Genomic DNA, 16,522 nt, shown 5'->3' on the forward strand with positions numbered 1-16,522 from the left:
ACCTATTAGGTACATTCCACATTCCACTCAATCAGATTAAGCAGCATGCTTCGGGTCCTTGGGCGCGTCTATTACATCGTCTCTCTTCATGATGCGAATCTTAGTGTCTTTCTTCGCGCTATCTCCATCCGATTCAGACTCCTTCGGCCGTTCTGCGACGCTTTTATCGTAGCTGCTCGGATCGATACCGAGAATGCCACCTACGTTGTTACGGTCACCAGGAACAGAGAATTCACGGAAAGCATAGCGCCATTCGTTGAGGAAGCCACGAATAGCCTTGCCAACTTTGTCCTTGCCGTTCTTGGAGTGGTGGCCGGTTCCTGTGATGGCATACACTGGACGGGAGGATGAGCTGTGCTTTAGAAGGATGCCCTCGAGGTATGACACGGATTCATCTGGATGTAGACCTGAGCGACGTTAGTCCTGCTGCAAATCAAAATGTCCAATTCGACTTACCGTGAAGATCAACATACAACTCTCTTGAGCTGTCGCTGTCCTTGTTGCGATCTTCGTAAAGAATCCGAGCAGCTTCACGGTGGGCTTCACGCATCAGGTTGTTCTCACTCTGCCCCCTAAGACTAAGAGCTTTAGCCGCGCGCGAATCACTGCGGTTCCAGGCCTGAGCAGCGCTGATTGGTGTTAGCGTGGGGTGCACCGTGTGAAGACGAACATGTCCTACCTCTGCAAAAACTTGTTGCGCAGACTACCATGCTTAAAGGCCTCGGCACGAGCTTTGAGGTACGCTTGATTACCCTTCTCACCGGTCTCCAACCATGGAATATGTTGAGGTGCAGGTATTGCCTGTGCAGCCACACTGTTCTCGCGAGATCCGGTAAAGCTTTTGGTTGGCCTTAATCCCTTGCGGACCGGTGTGGCAGGAGCAGGGACAGGGGACATGCGAACGACATCTGCAAGGTTGTTAGGTCCTGGGGCATCCTTGTGATGGCCATGTCCACCCCGCTTGCCGTGATGACGCTTTCCAGTCTTAGCAGCGGCAGCGGAACCTAGACTGGGGAAAGCATCATTGTCGTCCACTGCGAGTACTGAAGGTGTAGTAGCACGTGAGGTCTGGCGACTGCCGGTTCTAGATTGCGGGCGACTACCGCTTCCAGGAGTGAAATTGGCAAACGGACTAAGCCCTGGTGGAGGACGGGTAGGGCCACCACTAGTAAGGCCGTAGAGCTGCTCCAAAGAGGTTGCAGCTGATGTTATTGATGGGGTACCTAGGGGCGAACCGTTGTAGTGGAGTGTGGGGAACTCATAATCAGACATCTGGAAGTTGGGTATAGGCGGAGTCTGGACGTCTGAAACAGCCATACGAGCCATGAGAGCAGAGGGATCATGTGAGAAGAGGCATGTATCACCAGCTAGGCAGTTTCCATTTAGGAAATATCTGCAGTGAGGGTTAGTTTAAGATACCCGGAGGCATGTGTATACACCTACTTGCACAGTGTCTTGCTGGTGTCGTGGCTGAACCTGCAATCTGCTCTGGCACAATGTCCGGTTGATAGGAAGTACTTGCACACGATGTTGCTTTTCTGCTGGCCTACGGGTGTACTGGGCCTGAACGCCGGACTCATAGACTTTCCGATGACATATCCAGGATGCTCTGAAGGAGTAGCGGGGAGCTGTTGTACGTCGAGTTGCTGGCCCATCAGTGCCAGCAGGGCAGCACTGAGATCATATCCATTAGCCTCCAAGACCTTCTCAAGCTCTTCGTCTGATCGGTCGTCCCTCAGAATGGAGCGCAACATGTCGTACGGGCCCATGTCCATGGTCTGAGGCTGCACCCATTCGGCCGCGGCACCATTGAGCGTGCCGTCACCGAGGAGGGAGGATTCGGTGCTTGCAGCATCGTCGTTGACCAACCAGTCGACCGAGTGGCCGTCGAGATCGCCATAGGACTCTGTGTTGAGACTTGCGCACTCGCTGAACTGATATGCGCTCAGGCTGGGGCTGTGGGGAATATGCGGTGTGGAAAAAGCAAGTCGCGGCGAGGGTCGCGGAGAAGTAAAGGGGGACGCAGTCGACGACTTTGTGCGTGCGAAGCCGGGTGGACCTATGCCGAAGCCTGGCGGAGGGTGCACCATGCGCGGAGAGTTGTTGACGGGAGTCGGGGCGCGGTTGGCCTGCCAGGGAGCGGGCGAGGGGCGGCGGATGATGGTATGGCGACTGGGAGGAGAGCTGGAAGAGCTGCCGGCGTCGCGGTAGCGCCACAGGCAGTCGAGGACAATGTTCTCGAGCGACTTGCCGGTAAGGTTTGTCTCCTTGCGCAGAAGCTCCTCGAGCTTGTCCGTCTTATCCTCCTCATCCAGGGCCTCGTCCTGCAACACGGGCAGCGCCTTTTCGTACAAATCGTCGGCGACCATGGCGATTGATTATTTCCAAGCAAGGGAACAAGTATATTGGGGTGATGGGCGGTCAGAATGGGCGCGCGGGATGGGCGCTTGGGGTCAGAGGTCTTGGTCGAGACAGGAGGCCGTCGGGGGTGATTACATGTACTGCGGGTAATGGCAGAGGAGCGACCGGCGCGTCACAGAGGGAATGAAGCTGCAACGAAGGGCAATAACCAGTCCCGCAGCCTTTCTCTGCAGGACACACCAAGTGCGCCGGAACGGGCAGAGTGAATGAATGCCTGGGGCGATCGCGAGCGCGAATGAAGCTCGAGGGACTAGGCTCAACTACGTAGGGGTGGGGGATGCTTGCACCGTGCAGCAACGTCGACCATACAGCGGGAACGGTTATCTCCTACACTTGGGTCCCAGACTGCCCTACATGGCCCTAGAGCCGGTAGTTGCTGATAGAGAGATGCGTGTGCTGTGTGTCTTGGCTGAGCGTTGGTAACGGCCAGGGCTGAGACTGCAGCGCTGAAATGGCACTCGTCGGCGGAAAAGAAGCTGCAACATATGCCTCAAGTATCCCTCGAACACGGTCCTGGACGCCACACTGCGGCCAGAGGCTGAGCAAGGTCACGTGTCTGCATGTTGCGGGTCGGTGGAGACATGCACTGGAGCTGTCCAACTTTACCTACCTATGCATTTGCTACTGCATACATCTCGATATGCACACATCGAAATGCAGTTGTCGACGCCTTCCCAGTCTCCATACGCGCTGTCAACGCGCATGCCAAAAAGGAATGTTGTTTCAACTCGGGGTAGATCTGATCTGATCGCCTAATGCAGGGCGGATGCACCACGTTCGTCCGCCCGGATGACGATGAAACCAAGGGCTCTCCAGCGGCGCGCCCACTAGCATTAGCATCTCACACCAGAGCTGTCTCCAACCCTCTACTATCACCACACGGAATGTCCGCATCCGCTCGTATCAGCTAACACCCTCCCGTTGCCCTCCTATTGCATTCCGTACCCCATTCACATCCTCTTACCTCCGCATACCTCCGCGCCACTCCGGTGAGCGCTCTCTCCAACACTAAACGTAGGCATCAGCTAGCATGCCCGCAAGCGACTATGATGTCCGCGCTCTTGCGCTCCCACTAGACGACGAGGAAACAGGCCAGACGCCAATATGGAGTCGACGTTCGCAATCATCTACCTTCCGGCGCAATCCCTCGCACCAGAGCCAACAGAGCACATGGCGGCAGCGCGCCATGGACAAGTACGATACGCTCTCGCGACGAGTCCTCGACCAATACAATAAACTTTCTCCCTTGCAGAAAGTGCTCTTCTTTGTAGCGAATGTGGCCTTGGCAGTAGGCGGCATACTGTTCTTGGTGTATAATGAGCGCATATTCGGGGCCTTGCTACCCGTCGCGAAGAAGTGGAGAGACGTCACAGCCGGATGGCTGGTACTCTGGGCCTTGATATTTGTTGTATCATTCCCGCCATTAATTGGATATTCGAGCTTGCTCACCATCGCCGGCTTCGTCTATGGATTTCCGAATGGGTAAGGTTGTCAGGACATTTACTACATCCAATCTGACATCAGACTAGTTGGTTCATCGCCGCGACAGCGACAGTCGCCGGTAGCACGGCGTCCTTCCTCCTTTCGCGTACCATCCTTAAGAAGATGGTCCACCGTCTAATAGCGAATGACACGCGCTTCGCCGCCCTCTCCCTAACCCTCAAGCACGATGGTCTTAAACTTCTCATCATGTACCGACTATGTCCCCTACCATACTCCATATCCAACGGCGCTGTCGCGACCTTCCCAACCGTACACTGGGCGTCGTACGCTCTAGCTACTGCTATCGTATCACCAAAGCTTATGCTACATATCTTCATCGGCAGCCAGCTCGAGAAGATTGCTGAAAGCGGAGGGAAAATGGACCCTGGCACAAAAGCTCTTTCCTACATTTCCATCCTCATTGGTCTTATTGCGGGCGTTACCACGGGTTGGCTCGTGTACCGCAAGACCAAGGCTCGCGCTGCACAGCTTGAGGCTGAAGAGCGTGCGGGTATCCGTCGCATGAGTATCGAAGACTTGGAGAACGAATACGCGGATGACCCGGGAGCCCTGGAAGCTGCTGAACGGTTACGTGAGGAAGATGATGATATCAGTCTGCGGACAACCTGGGACGATGAGTACAGAGACGAGCCTCCGGAGACGGGTGATGCTGTGGACATTGGTGATGACCCGTTCAAGGATGGCGATGCCAGTGACAGCGAGGAGCGAGGACGCGCAAGGCGGAAATAGATGTATTTGCATAGAGCACTTTTGCTTAGGCCATTTGGGTATGCCGAATACCTCCTATAGACTATTAGAATCGAGATCGCATCGTCAAATTTCTTTACTTTTGTTAGATTGCCTTGTCACATGTCGACTGTCACAATCAGCAAGAACCATATTCGTCCTCTTCATAGTCCGGGCTCTCTTATGATACTTCAGCATGAAGTAAGAACTTCCCAACGTTCATGGAAGAAACTGCCAAAGCATACCCTGGGTGTATTCGTTGTATTGTGCTCTACCAGATGTAAAGGCAAAGCACAACGTCTACTCCTAAGACACGTTTTAGTGTGTGAAGTACAACAGAAAGTAAACGGTTCCTCTTTACATTATCAGTACTGCCATACAAGAGAAACATTGAACTCCACCCCTGTAGTTGCCTAGGTACAGTATTGCTATACAAGCGAAGATTCATTGCTCCCTGTAGTCGCCTAGTAGGGCGTTAACATATAATTTCGCTCCAGCCGGGTATAACGGATATTGTACATTTCACTACAGACCAGGGTTGTTATCGGCATCGTCAATGTAAGCTTCGGGATGGAGTGTTGAAGTGGAAGTTGAGAAATGGAAATTTGAAGAGCTAGCAGTTGCTTAAATATTTCTGCAGCCTCGAGTACTATGGTTGCGAGCCTGGAGGCGAGCTACGAACCACGGTTGTCGACTGAAAAACTCCTCTTCTGCTTTAACTCCTCTTCTGCTTTAACTCCTCTTCTGCTTTAACTCCTCTTCTGCTTTAACTCCTCTTCTACTTTAACTCCTCTTCTACTTTAACTCCTCTTCTCCCTAACGTCGCCGCGACTATCTAGAACCGCTTAAAGTTTAGGGCTTTAGTTTTAACCTATCTATTATTAAACTATATATAGCTGTATACAGTAAAAATAGGTGTTTAGGAAACACACCTTTACTGCGATTTATTACAGTGTCTTTTAACAGTGTTGTGCTTGCGTCTTTTACCAGCACGTTTATCATTTGAATTAGCATCGTCATAGGACCATCACACATATAACATCGATCTAACAGAGGAAACGTTCATTTGTCATATACAGAGCCCAGCCATCCCATTCTCATGAGCTGACTGGCCATACATGTACCGCTAACAAGAGCACAGGGAATCACAGGAGGTATTCGTCGACCAAGGTAGGCGTGCGTTGCCAGGCTGAGGTCAATGCAGAAAAACGAACAAATCTTCCATATTGAGACACAGCTGATGGCGAGGACGCATCTTCTATTATACATCTATTCTCAAAGACCAATCAGCACTTTTTGGCCCCTCAGAACATTGGAATAGACAGTACCCACTCTTCCAGCCTTCAACTCGTCTATGCGACGAAGCTCTTGGTGAAGCTCTGTGCGACCTCCTTGAGCTTAGCCTCGAGCTCCTTGCTGAGAGCACCTTCCCGGTCGATCTGAGCGAGCATGTCGGACTCGTTCGATCGGAGGTGGGCAAGGAAGTCAGCCTCCCACTGGAGAACCTTGTTGACTGGTACGTTGTCGAGGAGACCGTTGATACCAGCGTAGATCAAAGGAACCATCTCGTTGACGGCCATGGGAGAGTACTGCTTCTGCTTCAGGAGCTCTGTGAGACGCTCACCACGGGACAAAGTTTGCTTGGTGGCAGCGTCAAGATCGGAACCGAATTGGGCGAAAGCAGCAACCTCACGGTACTGGGCCAAGAAGAGCTTCAGGGAACCAGCGACTTGCTTCATGGCCTTGACCTGGGCAGCGGAACCGACACGGGAGACAGAGAGACCGACGTTAATGGCGGGACGGATACCCTTGTAGAAGAGCTCAGCCTCCAAGAAGATCTGTGTGGGATTAGAACATGTGCGTGTCAGGGCGAGTGGGGTAAACATGCCTGTCCATCAGTGATGGAAATGACGTTGGTGGGAATGTAAGCGGACACATCACCACCCTGGGTCTCAATGACGGGCAGAGCGGTGAGCGAACCACCACCGAGCTTGTCGTTCATCTTGGCGGCACGCTCAAGAAGACGAGAGTGGAGGTAGAAAACGTCACCGGGGTAAGCCTCACGACCTGCAAGTTGAAGATACGAAGTCAGCGTGTGTCTCACGGGGGTTTCGTACAGTCATAGCTTACCAGGAGGACGGCGGAGCAACAGACTCATTTGACGGTAGGCAACGGCCTGCTTGGTCAAATCGTCGTAGATGATAAGAGCGTGCTTGCCGTTGTCACGGAACCACTCTCCCATGGAGCAACCTGAGCGTAAGAGTTAGCGAGATAGGTCGATATTAGTCGAAAACACCGTGAAAATGACAGATAAGCCAGATCGAGCGAGAAAAGACATGAAACAGATATACTGCAGCAAAAGATGCCCCAAAAGATCCCCCAAAACCAGTTTTTAGAACTCCAAGCCAAGCTCGGAGAGCGTGTCGGAGTCCATGTCGGAGAGGAAGTCTGAGTCGCAGTCTGAATCACATTCAGAGTCGACATCCTCGATAGCATGCTCAGAGTCGACGTCCTCGATTGCCTCATCGGCAGCGATGACAGCAGCGGCATGCGAGGGAAGGGTGAGGTGCCTCCTCAAAGTGTATGCTTCACCAAAGAAGTGAACACAAGTATGGCAGGGATACCTCTGTGAAGCCTTGTTCGCGTCGCGCAGCCTCTTTGACTTGGCCGCCTTTGCTCCACGAGTGACGATACCACCATTGGCGATAGTGGCGACGTTCCTCTTGTGCTTCGCGGACTTCATGTGGATATCTTTGAAGTATTGCTGATTAAACACGGTGTTGCAAACGTCACAGACGATCTTGCGTGCCTCTCTGACCTTTGTGAAGTAGGTCTTGGACCAGATATGCCACCTGTGACGGTTTCTGCGGATAGAAGCGAGGCTTCTCTCCTTGTGACGTGCTTGTTTTCGAGCTGCTCGATTCTGTGCGATGACGGCGAGGATTTCCGGTGGTGTCTCGAGGTCGCCGCGACAATGCTCACGGAGAGCAATCTGACCATTCAGAGGAAGCCAACAGACATCCTCTTTGGACCAGGGCATGAGAGAGTACCAGACGCTGTCCAGCTGGTAGACAGTAGACGAGTGGAAGAGCATCTGAAACAAGCCCTCGAGGCTGAGAAATCGCTGTCTCGTACGTGTGATGAGACCCATGGAAGGCATATCAGACCAGCATAGAAGCGTGGTGTGCGTCTTGACAAACCCTTGAGCGATGGCATGCTTGACGAAGCGAGGAAGGTGCGACAGCTCTTGCTTCTCGTATGTGGCAAGTCGAGAACGAGCACCATCATCGGCGTTGGTACCAGAACCGATATAGATACGAGGCTCACGACCTTCGAGCTCGTAGACGTGCAAGTAGACAACCCATGTCTTGGAAAGGGCTTTTGAGGGTGGGGCAGCAGCGAGGCTCTTCAACTCATCAAGCGATGGTGGGGAAGGAGCGTTGATGAGCTCCAAAAGACCGTCGGCGAAGTTGAGAGGTATAGAGGTGCAGGCCTCCAAGAAACTGGTTTTGGTAGGGTAGAGCACCTTGTAGATGGGATGGAGGTACCACTCGGGAAGGCCGAGCTGCAGGACTTGCCACAGTAGGTCGTTGACGTAGCCGTCCAAATCGACCTTGTCGATTTTGGACTGAGCAGCCATGCTGGCGGTGGTGTGTGGGTGGCTGAGCAAGCGGTGGTGAAGCTCGACTCAGACTCGGTGCTCGAGGATGGATGGAGAAGAGGCGGGGAAGAGATGGATGCCATCGCCAGACGTCACGCTGAGTCCATCCCATGCTGAAAGGTAGGAGCCCTCGCGAGGAAGCAGCGTCGCAGCCCACGGCCGGGGGTGAGTGCCGCGACCTGCAATGGGGAGGAGCAGGTCGCGTCGAGGAAGGCACACCCCCAGCCCATCGACGCACACGATGCCGCTCAACTCCGCAGCGAGCATCATGATGGCGGTAACGACGATAGACACCGTCCAGACATTAAAGAAATACATGCGGTGCAGGTAAAGCTCAAAGCAGAGCGCCTGCTGTAGCTGAGGCTCTCACCTCGGCTAGCGCGAAAACTCTTCAGGTGAGAGAAGACACAACAACATCGCAAAAGAAAGTAAAACAACAGCACAACAAGGAGATTATAACATACCTGAAAATGGTGCGAGGTACCAATAGGTTGGTTAGTATGTTTCCTAAGACAGATATTTTGTGAATACATACTGGAGGGGAGCAGCCTCGGAGGCGGTGGCGGCAACAATGATGGTGTACTTCATGGCGTCGTTCTCCTCAAGGGTCTTGACGAGCTGGGCGACGGTGGATCGCTTCTGACCGACGGCGACGTAGATACAGTAGAGCTTCTTGGTCTCGTCGGTACCCTTGTTCCATCGCTGTCTGGTACAAGGTCAGTATTTGTCAGGCTTGCACTTTGTATCGCGAAACGTACTGGTTAAGCATGGCGTCGAGAGCAACAGCGGTCTTTCCGGTTTGACGGTCACCAATGATCAACTCACGCTGACCACGTCCAATGGGAACCATGGCGTCGACGGACTTGAGACCAGTCTGTACGGGCTGGTTGACGGAACGGCGGGGCAAGATACCGGGGGCCTTGAGCTGAGCACGGCGACGCTCGGTGGTCTTGAGGGGACCCTTTCCATCGATGGGGTTACCGAGAGCGTCAACGACACGTCCGAGAAGAGCCTCGCCGACGGGAACGTCGACAATTTCGCCGGTACGCTTGACGGTCTCGCCCTCCTTGACGAGACGGTCAGAACCGAAGAGCACAACACCGACCTGGCCGGCTTCCAAGTTCATGCACATGCCCTTGACACCGGAGGCGAACCTGCCACCCGTTAGCTTCCGTTGACATTTGTCGTGCTGGTGAATTGGCGTACTCGACAAGCTCCTCAGCCTGGACGTTGTTCATGCCGTGGACACGGGCAATACCGTCACCGACGGAGAGAACACGACCAGTCTCGGCGAGCGAGTTCTCCTCTTGGACACCGCGGATCCTCTGCTCGAGGATGGAGGAAACCTCGGTGGGGGTGGCCTTTGCATCGGCGGCGTAGGATCGGGTAGCGTTGATGAACGCGGGAGCGCGGGCCTGTGGCGGAGAAAAGGTATCAGCACTGCATCTCGGTAGAGGGGAGCTCGTTCCGCCCAGCGCAGCCCACGCAGATCCATCAACGAAGCTCCATTGCGGCGCCAATGGCATCGGACATCGGTTCTTGGGGCTGCTGGCGATGGCTGGCCGGTGCGGCAGGCGCAATGGCAGGCGGTTGCGATGGACTTACCGACGCAATCCTGCTCGTGGCAGAGATTGCAGCGACCCGGCGGCTCGACTGGCGGATGGCCCTTGAGAACATGGCTGCGGCTGCTCAAGAGTCTATTTCGGAGGCTCTGCAACCAATTGAGATTGATGCAGGTATGGAAGAGGGGAGATGGTGATGGAGGTGAGGATGGGGAGCTCTGCTGTGAGGAAGAAAGTCCTGCGGTTCGGGAGGAAAGCGCGGACCTTGGCGTCCACCACTAATCCTAAAAAAGCCGCATCTCAACCGAGCTCCCTCTCTCCAACACCACGTTGGCCCTGCTCGAGAGTGATTCGATGCGCACGCACGGGGTGAAAAACCGTCCGAGGCATCGTGCTTTGTTTATGCGCCCTCTTGCGGTCACGCCCGGGACTCTGCAGCACATCTCGAGCTTGGCAGATGAACCTGAGAGGACATGGTCAAGTACCCCACACTTTGATAGAGATAGAGTAGACGATGGTGGATACCTCCGGACTACGTCTCGGTTTACGATACAACTCAGACCACTGGAGCTTCTCCTAGCTTCGTACCATCACACTCCAAGTAAACACAGTCGGCTTCAAAAACTTGGTTGGCTTTCTTGCTTATAGGCTCTAGTCTCACATCCAACTTAAGAGACACCCACGCCTAGTAGTGTTTAACACATTCTAAATTGGTATCCTACCATGTTGTATGAATCTCAAGAAACATGCAGCCAATCATGCAAACTCGAACACCAAAAGACAACACATGCCTCTAAGACGCCGCGTACACCTTGCTCCTGCGCAATGCTTTCTTCTCTTGCGGTATTCATACACTGTTGCTTTGTCTCCCGGTCCTCCAACGCCTCTCCTGATTATCCTGCAAGTGCCAGTAGCCGAGTGCTCATCTGCTCATACACTGTGAATCTATCCTCGTGGCCTGTCCTCATTTCGTAGACCCGTTCTGACCCTTCTCCTTGCTCTTCTTGAACTTTGCAATCTCCACCTCAACAGCCTGGTCTATCCGGCGCTTCAGTTCGGGGCGGTAGCCGAGCTTGAAGAGTATCTCGAACCAGACGAAAAAGGGCGCCAGGAAGATAGCCTGTACGAGGTTGTCCAGTAGCGCTGGGGCTCTTCCCTCGAACTTCCCGTGTCCGACAAATTGGGCAATCCAGCATGCAATGTTGACTGCGCCGGCCCAGGAGTTGGCGGTCGCACCATAGGTCGATGTGAGGTGGTTCGCATACGCGGTGCCGCCGATGAGAATCGGAGCAAGCATGGCGCCTGCAACGGGCTCCATGAGAATGTACAAAGTCGAATATAAGACGGCTCCGACGGTGCCGACGTTGAGCGGGAGATTAGGTACGGAGAGCCATGCCGGTAGTGGAACGGCAGGCGTGTTGGTGAGCTAGGCCCGTGTTAGAGACACCCCAGTGTTAGCTGTCAAGATTCTCACCAGTAGGAAAGATGTCAACAGAATGGGAGGAACACAGAGCAGATGTATCCCGACGTTGACCTGGCACACGGCATGTTAGTTGACATGTGAAGATGCCCCGTGCTGATATCGCCTACTTTATTATGGTGGTATGCTCCATACTACGTTCCAGTCAGCTCAGTACAGACATCTGTTGAAGCATGACGTACGAAGACAAGTTGTTTCTCCAGATTGAGAGACATGATGCCGGATGGGGGGAACTTGGGCGCGTGTCAAAAGAGTGGGATGGCCGGCAAGAGGCTAAATCATGTCTTGGAGATGCAGCGTGAAGAGGTCGAGCTCGGATAGCGTGGAAAGACCAGTGCACCGGCCGCGGGAGCCCGAGAGAATGATGGCGCAGGGTGAATGGCTATCACGACATGGGTGTGTGGGGGTGCGCAAGCTGGCAGGTGGGAGCTGTGTCGCTGCTCGGGCCTTAGCGAGTGATTTTCCGCGCCGAGAGCCCTGCAGCCTCTGGAAGTTCATCCTCCCTGTCGCGACCACTGCCCTGCCAGCACTCACCACTCGGCCCTCATCTGCGACCACTGCATACCTTCGACTTCTACGAGCGGCGCGCACACTCTGGACACTGTGCGCATGGGCTGCTGGATATAATAATCAGGGCTGCGTTGCAGGCCGAAGGCGCGTCTCGCTGAAGCACGCGCATTCAATACCACACACACTGTCGACTCTTCACTGGGCCCGTCAGAATAAAGACAATAAAGTCGCGTAATACCAAGAAAGGCCGTCCCTCTGCCATTCCACCGTATACCGATCTCTACCGTTGAACCGTGCAACTTCGTCTACCTCACCCCCAAGAACCGCGCGCATCTACCTCACCGTATTCCTCGCACAACGCGCAACATGTTTTTCCTCAAAGAACTCGAGAAGACTATCCAGTTGCATCCCTCATACTTTGGTCCCCTCATCCGTCAGCACATCCATCGCGAGCTGCTGCAGAAAGAGGAGGGATCGAGCACCGGAAAGTACACCATCGTGTGCATTCTGGACTCGTTCGACATCTCTGATGGCAAGGTGATGCCTGGCTCTGGATCTGCAGAGTACGTTGTGCACTACAAGGCAGTCGTATGGCGGCCCTACAAAGGCGAGGTGGTACGTGGAGTCGTCCGACGCGATCATCGAGTCCTCCGCTAACCATGTCAAGATGGACGGCATTGTTACCTCAGTGTTGCGTACTGGATTCTTCGTCGACTGCGGCTCTTTGCAGGCCTTTGTGGGACGTAGTGTAGTTCTCACCATACCTCCATGCACCTACCCGTCACTGACAGCGACAGATGATCCCTGCTGAAATCAAGTTCGATGCGAACGCTACACCCCCGCAGTGGACAGACGATGGAGAACAGGTCATCGAAAAGGGCACCAACATTCGCATCAAGATCAAAGGTCTCCGATCCGAGGTTGACAAGATGTATGCCGTAGGCACCATGAAGGAGGTAAGATTGTCCACTGTCAGCCGTATTGACTATTGGCTAAGCAAGGCTTCTAGGATTATCTCGGTCCATTGCCGTCGTAGACTGACACATCGACGACTCTTTCCGACGCGCGCGAGTCTACCAGCGGAAGCAGAACACCAGCGCCCGAGCAGCATAATCAAGGAGTTGTTACTGTAGAACCGAGGTCACTATCTGATGGAACCGTCGACAACTTAACCACCGTAGAAACATGAGGCGTAATAGCAGGCTCTTGGCTGTATCAGTATCCGTGGGGAGTATGGCAATCGCTTGAATGGATTCAAAAGTCTGGGAACGCAGGGCAGTTTAGGCTCTGCATAGAAGCGTACGGCGCAAGGAAGCTATGCAATTTAGATTTGACTCAGCTGGTATTACTACCCTTCCAATAATTCCCCGAACTTGGGTCTGAATAGAACATCATGTCTCGGCTCTATTGTGTGCAAATCTTATCGCAAAAGAAGCCGGCCCCTTGCGTCAAATAGTAGCTTGGTATGTTTCGGGCCAACACAGCTCCCGCACCTCCGCGTGAACTCCGCAACTCTAAACACTGTCCATAACTCGCCTCCGCCCCGCCCCTGTGCCCTTTCTTTCAGACTGACTTGTTCGATCTGGTGTTGCTGTTTCGCAGGATGCTATAACTGTTCTTATAATTAATCTTACTTGACCCCCACAATGCCGCGACAGCGCACCGCCAAGGAGGAGGAGGAGACCGAGTTGCTGAACAAGGAAGAGAGATCCGCGCGCAGTTCAGAAGACGGCTCCGAAGCTTCCGTATCGTCGATTTCGACCACGTCGCTCGTTCTCGAACACATCAACGATCCAAGCATCAACCGCGCGTTGCATTCGAATCGTGGGGAGAAGTACACAGATGACGATGACTACGCAAGTCAGGCGCGTGAGCCGTTCGACGTCGAGGATGGGCGATACCAGGCGCCCCTTTCCGTGGATAAGAAGGCAAGAAGGTGGTTGTGGATTGTAGGCACGGCCTGTGTAGCAGGATGGGCACTTGCGCTCGTCTTCTTCTTGATGAGCGGTAGCTACAAGCATACTTCGTCCCGGCCACACGACCCTCTTGCTACCTCCACCAAGGGCTCTGGGAAGAGAATCACAATGGATGACGTCTTTGGAGGCCGCTTCTATCCTCAGCAACAGAGCGTCGCGTGGATATCGGGACCAAAGGGCGAGGATGGCCTGCTGCTTGAGAAGAGCTCCGGGAACGGGGAATACCTGGTGGTCGAGGATATCAGGACCAAGGGCGAAGCAAAGTCTTCTGCAAACAAGATCACACTCATGAAGAAGAACACGTTTGAGGTGGATGGCGCTTACGTCTATCCCAGCGAAGTTTGGCCAAGTAAGGATTTCAAGAAGGTGCTTGTCATGTCGGATTACCAGAAGAACTGGCGACACTCTGGTATTGCGAAATACTGGATCTTCGACGTCGAGACACAGACTGGCGAGCCTCTTGATCCAAATCACCCAGGGAGCATGATACAGCTAGCTTCGCTATCGCCACAGTCGGATGCGGTTGTCTTCACCAGGGACAACAACATGTTCCTCCGCAAGTTGAACTCCAAGGAAGTTATTCAGATCACAAAAGACGGCGGCTCTGAGCTCTTCTACGGTGTGCCTGACTGGGTTTACGAGGAGGAGGTCTTTCAAGGAAACAGCGCGACTTGGTGGTCCGAGGATGGCCAGTATATTGCTTTCTTGCGCACCGACGAGTCGACCGTGCCAACCTACCCTGTTCAATATTTCATCTCGCGGCCAAGCGGAGAGAAACCCAAAGCTGGCGAGGAGAACTATCCCGAGGTTCGTGACATCAAGTACCCCAAGGCTGGCGCCCCCAATCCCATCGTTTCGTTACAATTCTACGACGTCGAAAAGGGCGAAGTGTTCAGTGTTAATATAGAAGACGACTTTACCGACAAAAACCGCCTGATCACTGAGATCGTCTGGGCTGGGAAGACGAAGCAAGTTCTTGTTCGTGAGACCAATCGCGAGAGTGATATCCTGAAGCTTGTTTTGATGGACGTGGAGAAGCGCACTGGCAAGACAGTACGGACTGAGAATGTCGCAGAGTTGGACGGAGGCTGGTTCGAAGTCTCACAAAAGACGACATTTGTGCCCGCTGATCCCGACAACGGACGTAAGGATGATGGTTATATCGACACAATCATTCACGAGGGTTATGACCACATTGGGTACTTCTCGCCTCTGGACAGCGATAAGCCTGTGTTGCTCACACAGGGCGAGTGGGAGGTGGTGGATGCACCTTCCCGGGTAGACCTAACGAACAACCTTGTGTACTACCTCTCGACTGAGAAGAGTTCCATGGAACGCCACGCTTACTCTGTATATCTGAATGGTACTGGAAAGAGCGAAGTCTTGAAGGATGGGGGCTCAGGATATTATGGAGCGTCCTTCTCAGCGGGCGGCTCTTATGCTCTGATCTCCTACAAAGGTCCTGGTATCCCGTGGCAAAAGATTATCAGTACGCCATCGAACAAGGACAAGTACGAGAAGACCATTGAGGAAAACAAGTCCCTTGATCACTTCGTACGCTCACTCGAGATGCCCATTCTCAACTATCAGACGATCAACGTGGACGGATTTGAACTGAATGTCCTCGAGCGTCGTCCGCCGCACTTCAACCCCAAGAAGAAATATCCCGTCCTCTTCTACCAGTACAGCGGCCCGGGTTCACAAGAAGTCGACAAGAAGTTCAAGGTCGATTTCCAATCTTACATCGCCGCTAGTCTCGGGTATATTGTCGTGACAGTGGATGGACGAGGTACAGGGTTTCTTGGTCGCAAGCTCCGATGCATCACGAGAGGCAACATTGGGTACTACGAGGCGCACGATCAGATTGCTGCAGCCAAGATTTGGGCTGGCAAGAAGTACGTCGATGCCGACCGACTTGCGATCTGGGGTTGGAGTTACGGAGGATTCAACACCCTGAAGACGCTCGAGCAGGACGGTGGAGAGACATTCAAGTACGGAATGGCTGTTGCTCCTGTGACAGATTGGCGATACTACGATTCCATCTACACGGAGCGTTACATGCACACACCACAAAACAACGCTGAAGGATACGACAACTCCACCATCAGCGATGTCACATCCCTGGCGAAGAATGTCCGCTTTTTGGTCATGCACGGCGTCGCTGATGACAACGTGCACATGCAGAACACACTTACTCTGCTCGACAGACTGGATCTTGCAGGTATCGAAAACTACGATGTCCACGTGTTTCCAGATTCAGATCATAGCATCTACTTCCACAACGCGAACCGGATCGTCTATGACAGTAAGTGCATGGCTTTGTCGAGAGTGCGAAGAAGTTACTAACGAAGCTCTAGAACTTAAGTGGTGGCTTGTGAATGCTTTCAACGGCGAGTGGTCGCGGATTACCAATGCAGTACCTAAAGCACAAGTCGAGGCGCGGTCAATAGTACGATAGGATGCGCATAATTTAGCTCTCGCATGCACATTTTGGTATGTGTGGAATGCTTAGGCGTTGCACGGCGCAGGACATCGTTATCACCTGGGAATGAAACTGGGAATGAAAGTTATTGTTATCTGATCAGCAATGCAACCATTCATCCGTTCTGCAGCGTGAAGGTCAAAGCTCGTGACAAACAGTCGGATATGCACGATCTCATGCTCGTTAGTTCCTTACTTGTGA

The 16,522-nt window shown here is 53.4% G+C and overlaps 6 protein-coding genes across 6 annotated transcripts; 3 read left to right on the top strand and 3 right to left on the bottom strand.

Annotated features, from left to right (window-relative positions):
• Positions 1 to 36: 36 nt before the first annotated feature.
• ACET3X_006959 (uncharacterized protein) lies at positions 37 to 2,369 on the bottom strand (the record flags this gene model as incomplete). The annotated part of the gene is made up of 4 exons (XM_069453146.1): positions 37 to 407; positions 457 to 629; positions 680 to 1,393; positions 1,444 to 2,369. The coding sequence occupies 4 exons, from the start codon at positions 2,367 to 2,369 to the stop codon at positions 37 to 39; spliced, it is 2,184 nt and encodes a 727-aa protein (XP_069305727.1).
• Positions 2,370 to 3,451: 1,082 nt separating this feature from the next.
• On the top strand, positions 3,452 to 4,653 carry ACET3X_006960 (uncharacterized protein; the record flags this gene model as incomplete). The annotated part of the gene is made up of 2 exons (XM_069453147.1): positions 3,452 to 3,903; positions 3,951 to 4,653. The coding sequence occupies 2 exons, from the start codon at positions 3,452 to 3,454 to the stop codon at positions 4,651 to 4,653; spliced, it is 1,155 nt and encodes a 384-aa protein (XP_069305728.1).
• A 1,349-nt stretch (positions 4,654 to 6,002) lies between these two features.
• Positions 6,003 to 9,988, bottom strand: ACET3X_006961 (uncharacterized protein; the record flags this gene model as incomplete). The annotated part of the gene is made up of 7 exons (XM_069453148.1): positions 6,003 to 6,488; positions 6,563 to 6,717; positions 6,781 to 6,883; positions 8,843 to 9,017; positions 9,070 to 9,465; positions 9,518 to 9,726; positions 9,917 to 9,988. The coding sequence occupies 7 exons, from the start codon at positions 9,986 to 9,988 to the stop codon at positions 6,003 to 6,005; spliced, it is 1,596 nt and encodes a 531-aa protein (XP_069305729.1).
• A 513-nt stretch (positions 9,989 to 10,501) lies between these two features.
• ACET3X_006962 (uncharacterized protein) lies at positions 10,502 to 11,736 on the bottom strand. The gene is made up of 4 exons (XM_069453149.1): positions 11,536 to 11,736; positions 11,464 to 11,487; positions 11,348 to 11,407; positions 10,502 to 11,299 (listed from the first exon to the last, which is right to left on the bottom strand). The coding sequence occupies exons 1-4, from the start codon at positions 11,566 to 11,568 to the stop codon at positions 10,838 to 10,840; spliced, it is 579 nt and encodes a 192-aa protein (XP_069305730.1). The 5' UTR covers positions 11,569 to 11,736; the 3' UTR covers positions 10,502 to 10,837.
• Positions 11,737 to 11,882: 146 nt separating this feature from the next.
• Positions 11,883 to 13,238, top strand: ACET3X_006963 (uncharacterized protein). Its single transcript, XM_069453150.1, has 4 exons — positions 11,883 to 12,478; positions 12,531 to 12,611; positions 12,661 to 12,819; positions 12,873 to 13,238. Exons 1-4 carry the CDS (start codon positions 12,230 to 12,232, stop codon positions 12,897 to 12,899), a joined length of 516 nt encoding a protein of 171 aa, XP_069305731.1. The 5' UTR covers positions 11,883 to 12,229; the 3' UTR covers positions 12,900 to 13,238.
• A 271-nt stretch (positions 13,239 to 13,509) lies between these two features.
• ACET3X_006964 (uncharacterized protein) lies at positions 13,510 to 16,297 on the top strand (the record flags this gene model as incomplete). Its single annotated transcript, XM_069453151.1, has 2 exons — positions 13,510 to 16,144; positions 16,197 to 16,297. 2 exons carry the CDS (start codon positions 13,510 to 13,512, stop codon positions 16,295 to 16,297), a joined length of 2,736 nt encoding a protein of 911 aa, XP_069305732.1.
• Between the last annotated feature and the right edge of the window lie 225 nt (positions 16,298 to 16,522).

The sequence above is a fragment of the Alternaria dauci genome, chromosome 6 (assembly GCF_042100115.1).
Source record: "Alternaria dauci strain A2016 chromosome 6, whole genome shotgun sequence".
Lineage (NCBI taxonomy): Eukaryota > Fungi > Ascomycota > Dothideomycetes > Pleosporales > Pleosporaceae > Alternaria > Alternaria dauci.

Coding starts and splice junctions, on each gene's coding strand:
- ACET3X_006962 (XM_069453149.1), bottom strand. CDS start 11,568: ATGTCTCTCAATCTGGAGAAACAACTTGTCTTC. Junction 11,408..11,463: donor GAGCATACCACCATAATAAA/GTAGGCGATATC, acceptor GCCGTGTGCCAG/GTCAACGTCGGGATACATCT. Junction 11,300..11,347: donor TGTTGACATCTTTCCTACTG/GTGAGAATCTTG, acceptor ACACGGGCCTAG/CTCACCAACACGCCTGCCGT.
- ACET3X_006963 (XM_069453150.1), top strand. CDS start 12,230: ATGTTTTTCCTCAAAGAACTCGAGAAGACTATCCAGTTGCATCCCTCA. Junction 12,479..12,530: donor GGCCCTACAAAGGCGAGGTG/GTACGTGGAGTC, acceptor AACCATGTCAAG/ATGGACGGCATTGTTACCTC. Junction 12,612..12,660: donor AGGCCTTTGTGGGACGTAGT/GTAGTTCTCACC, acceptor TGACAGCGACAG/ATGATCCCTGCTGAAATCAA.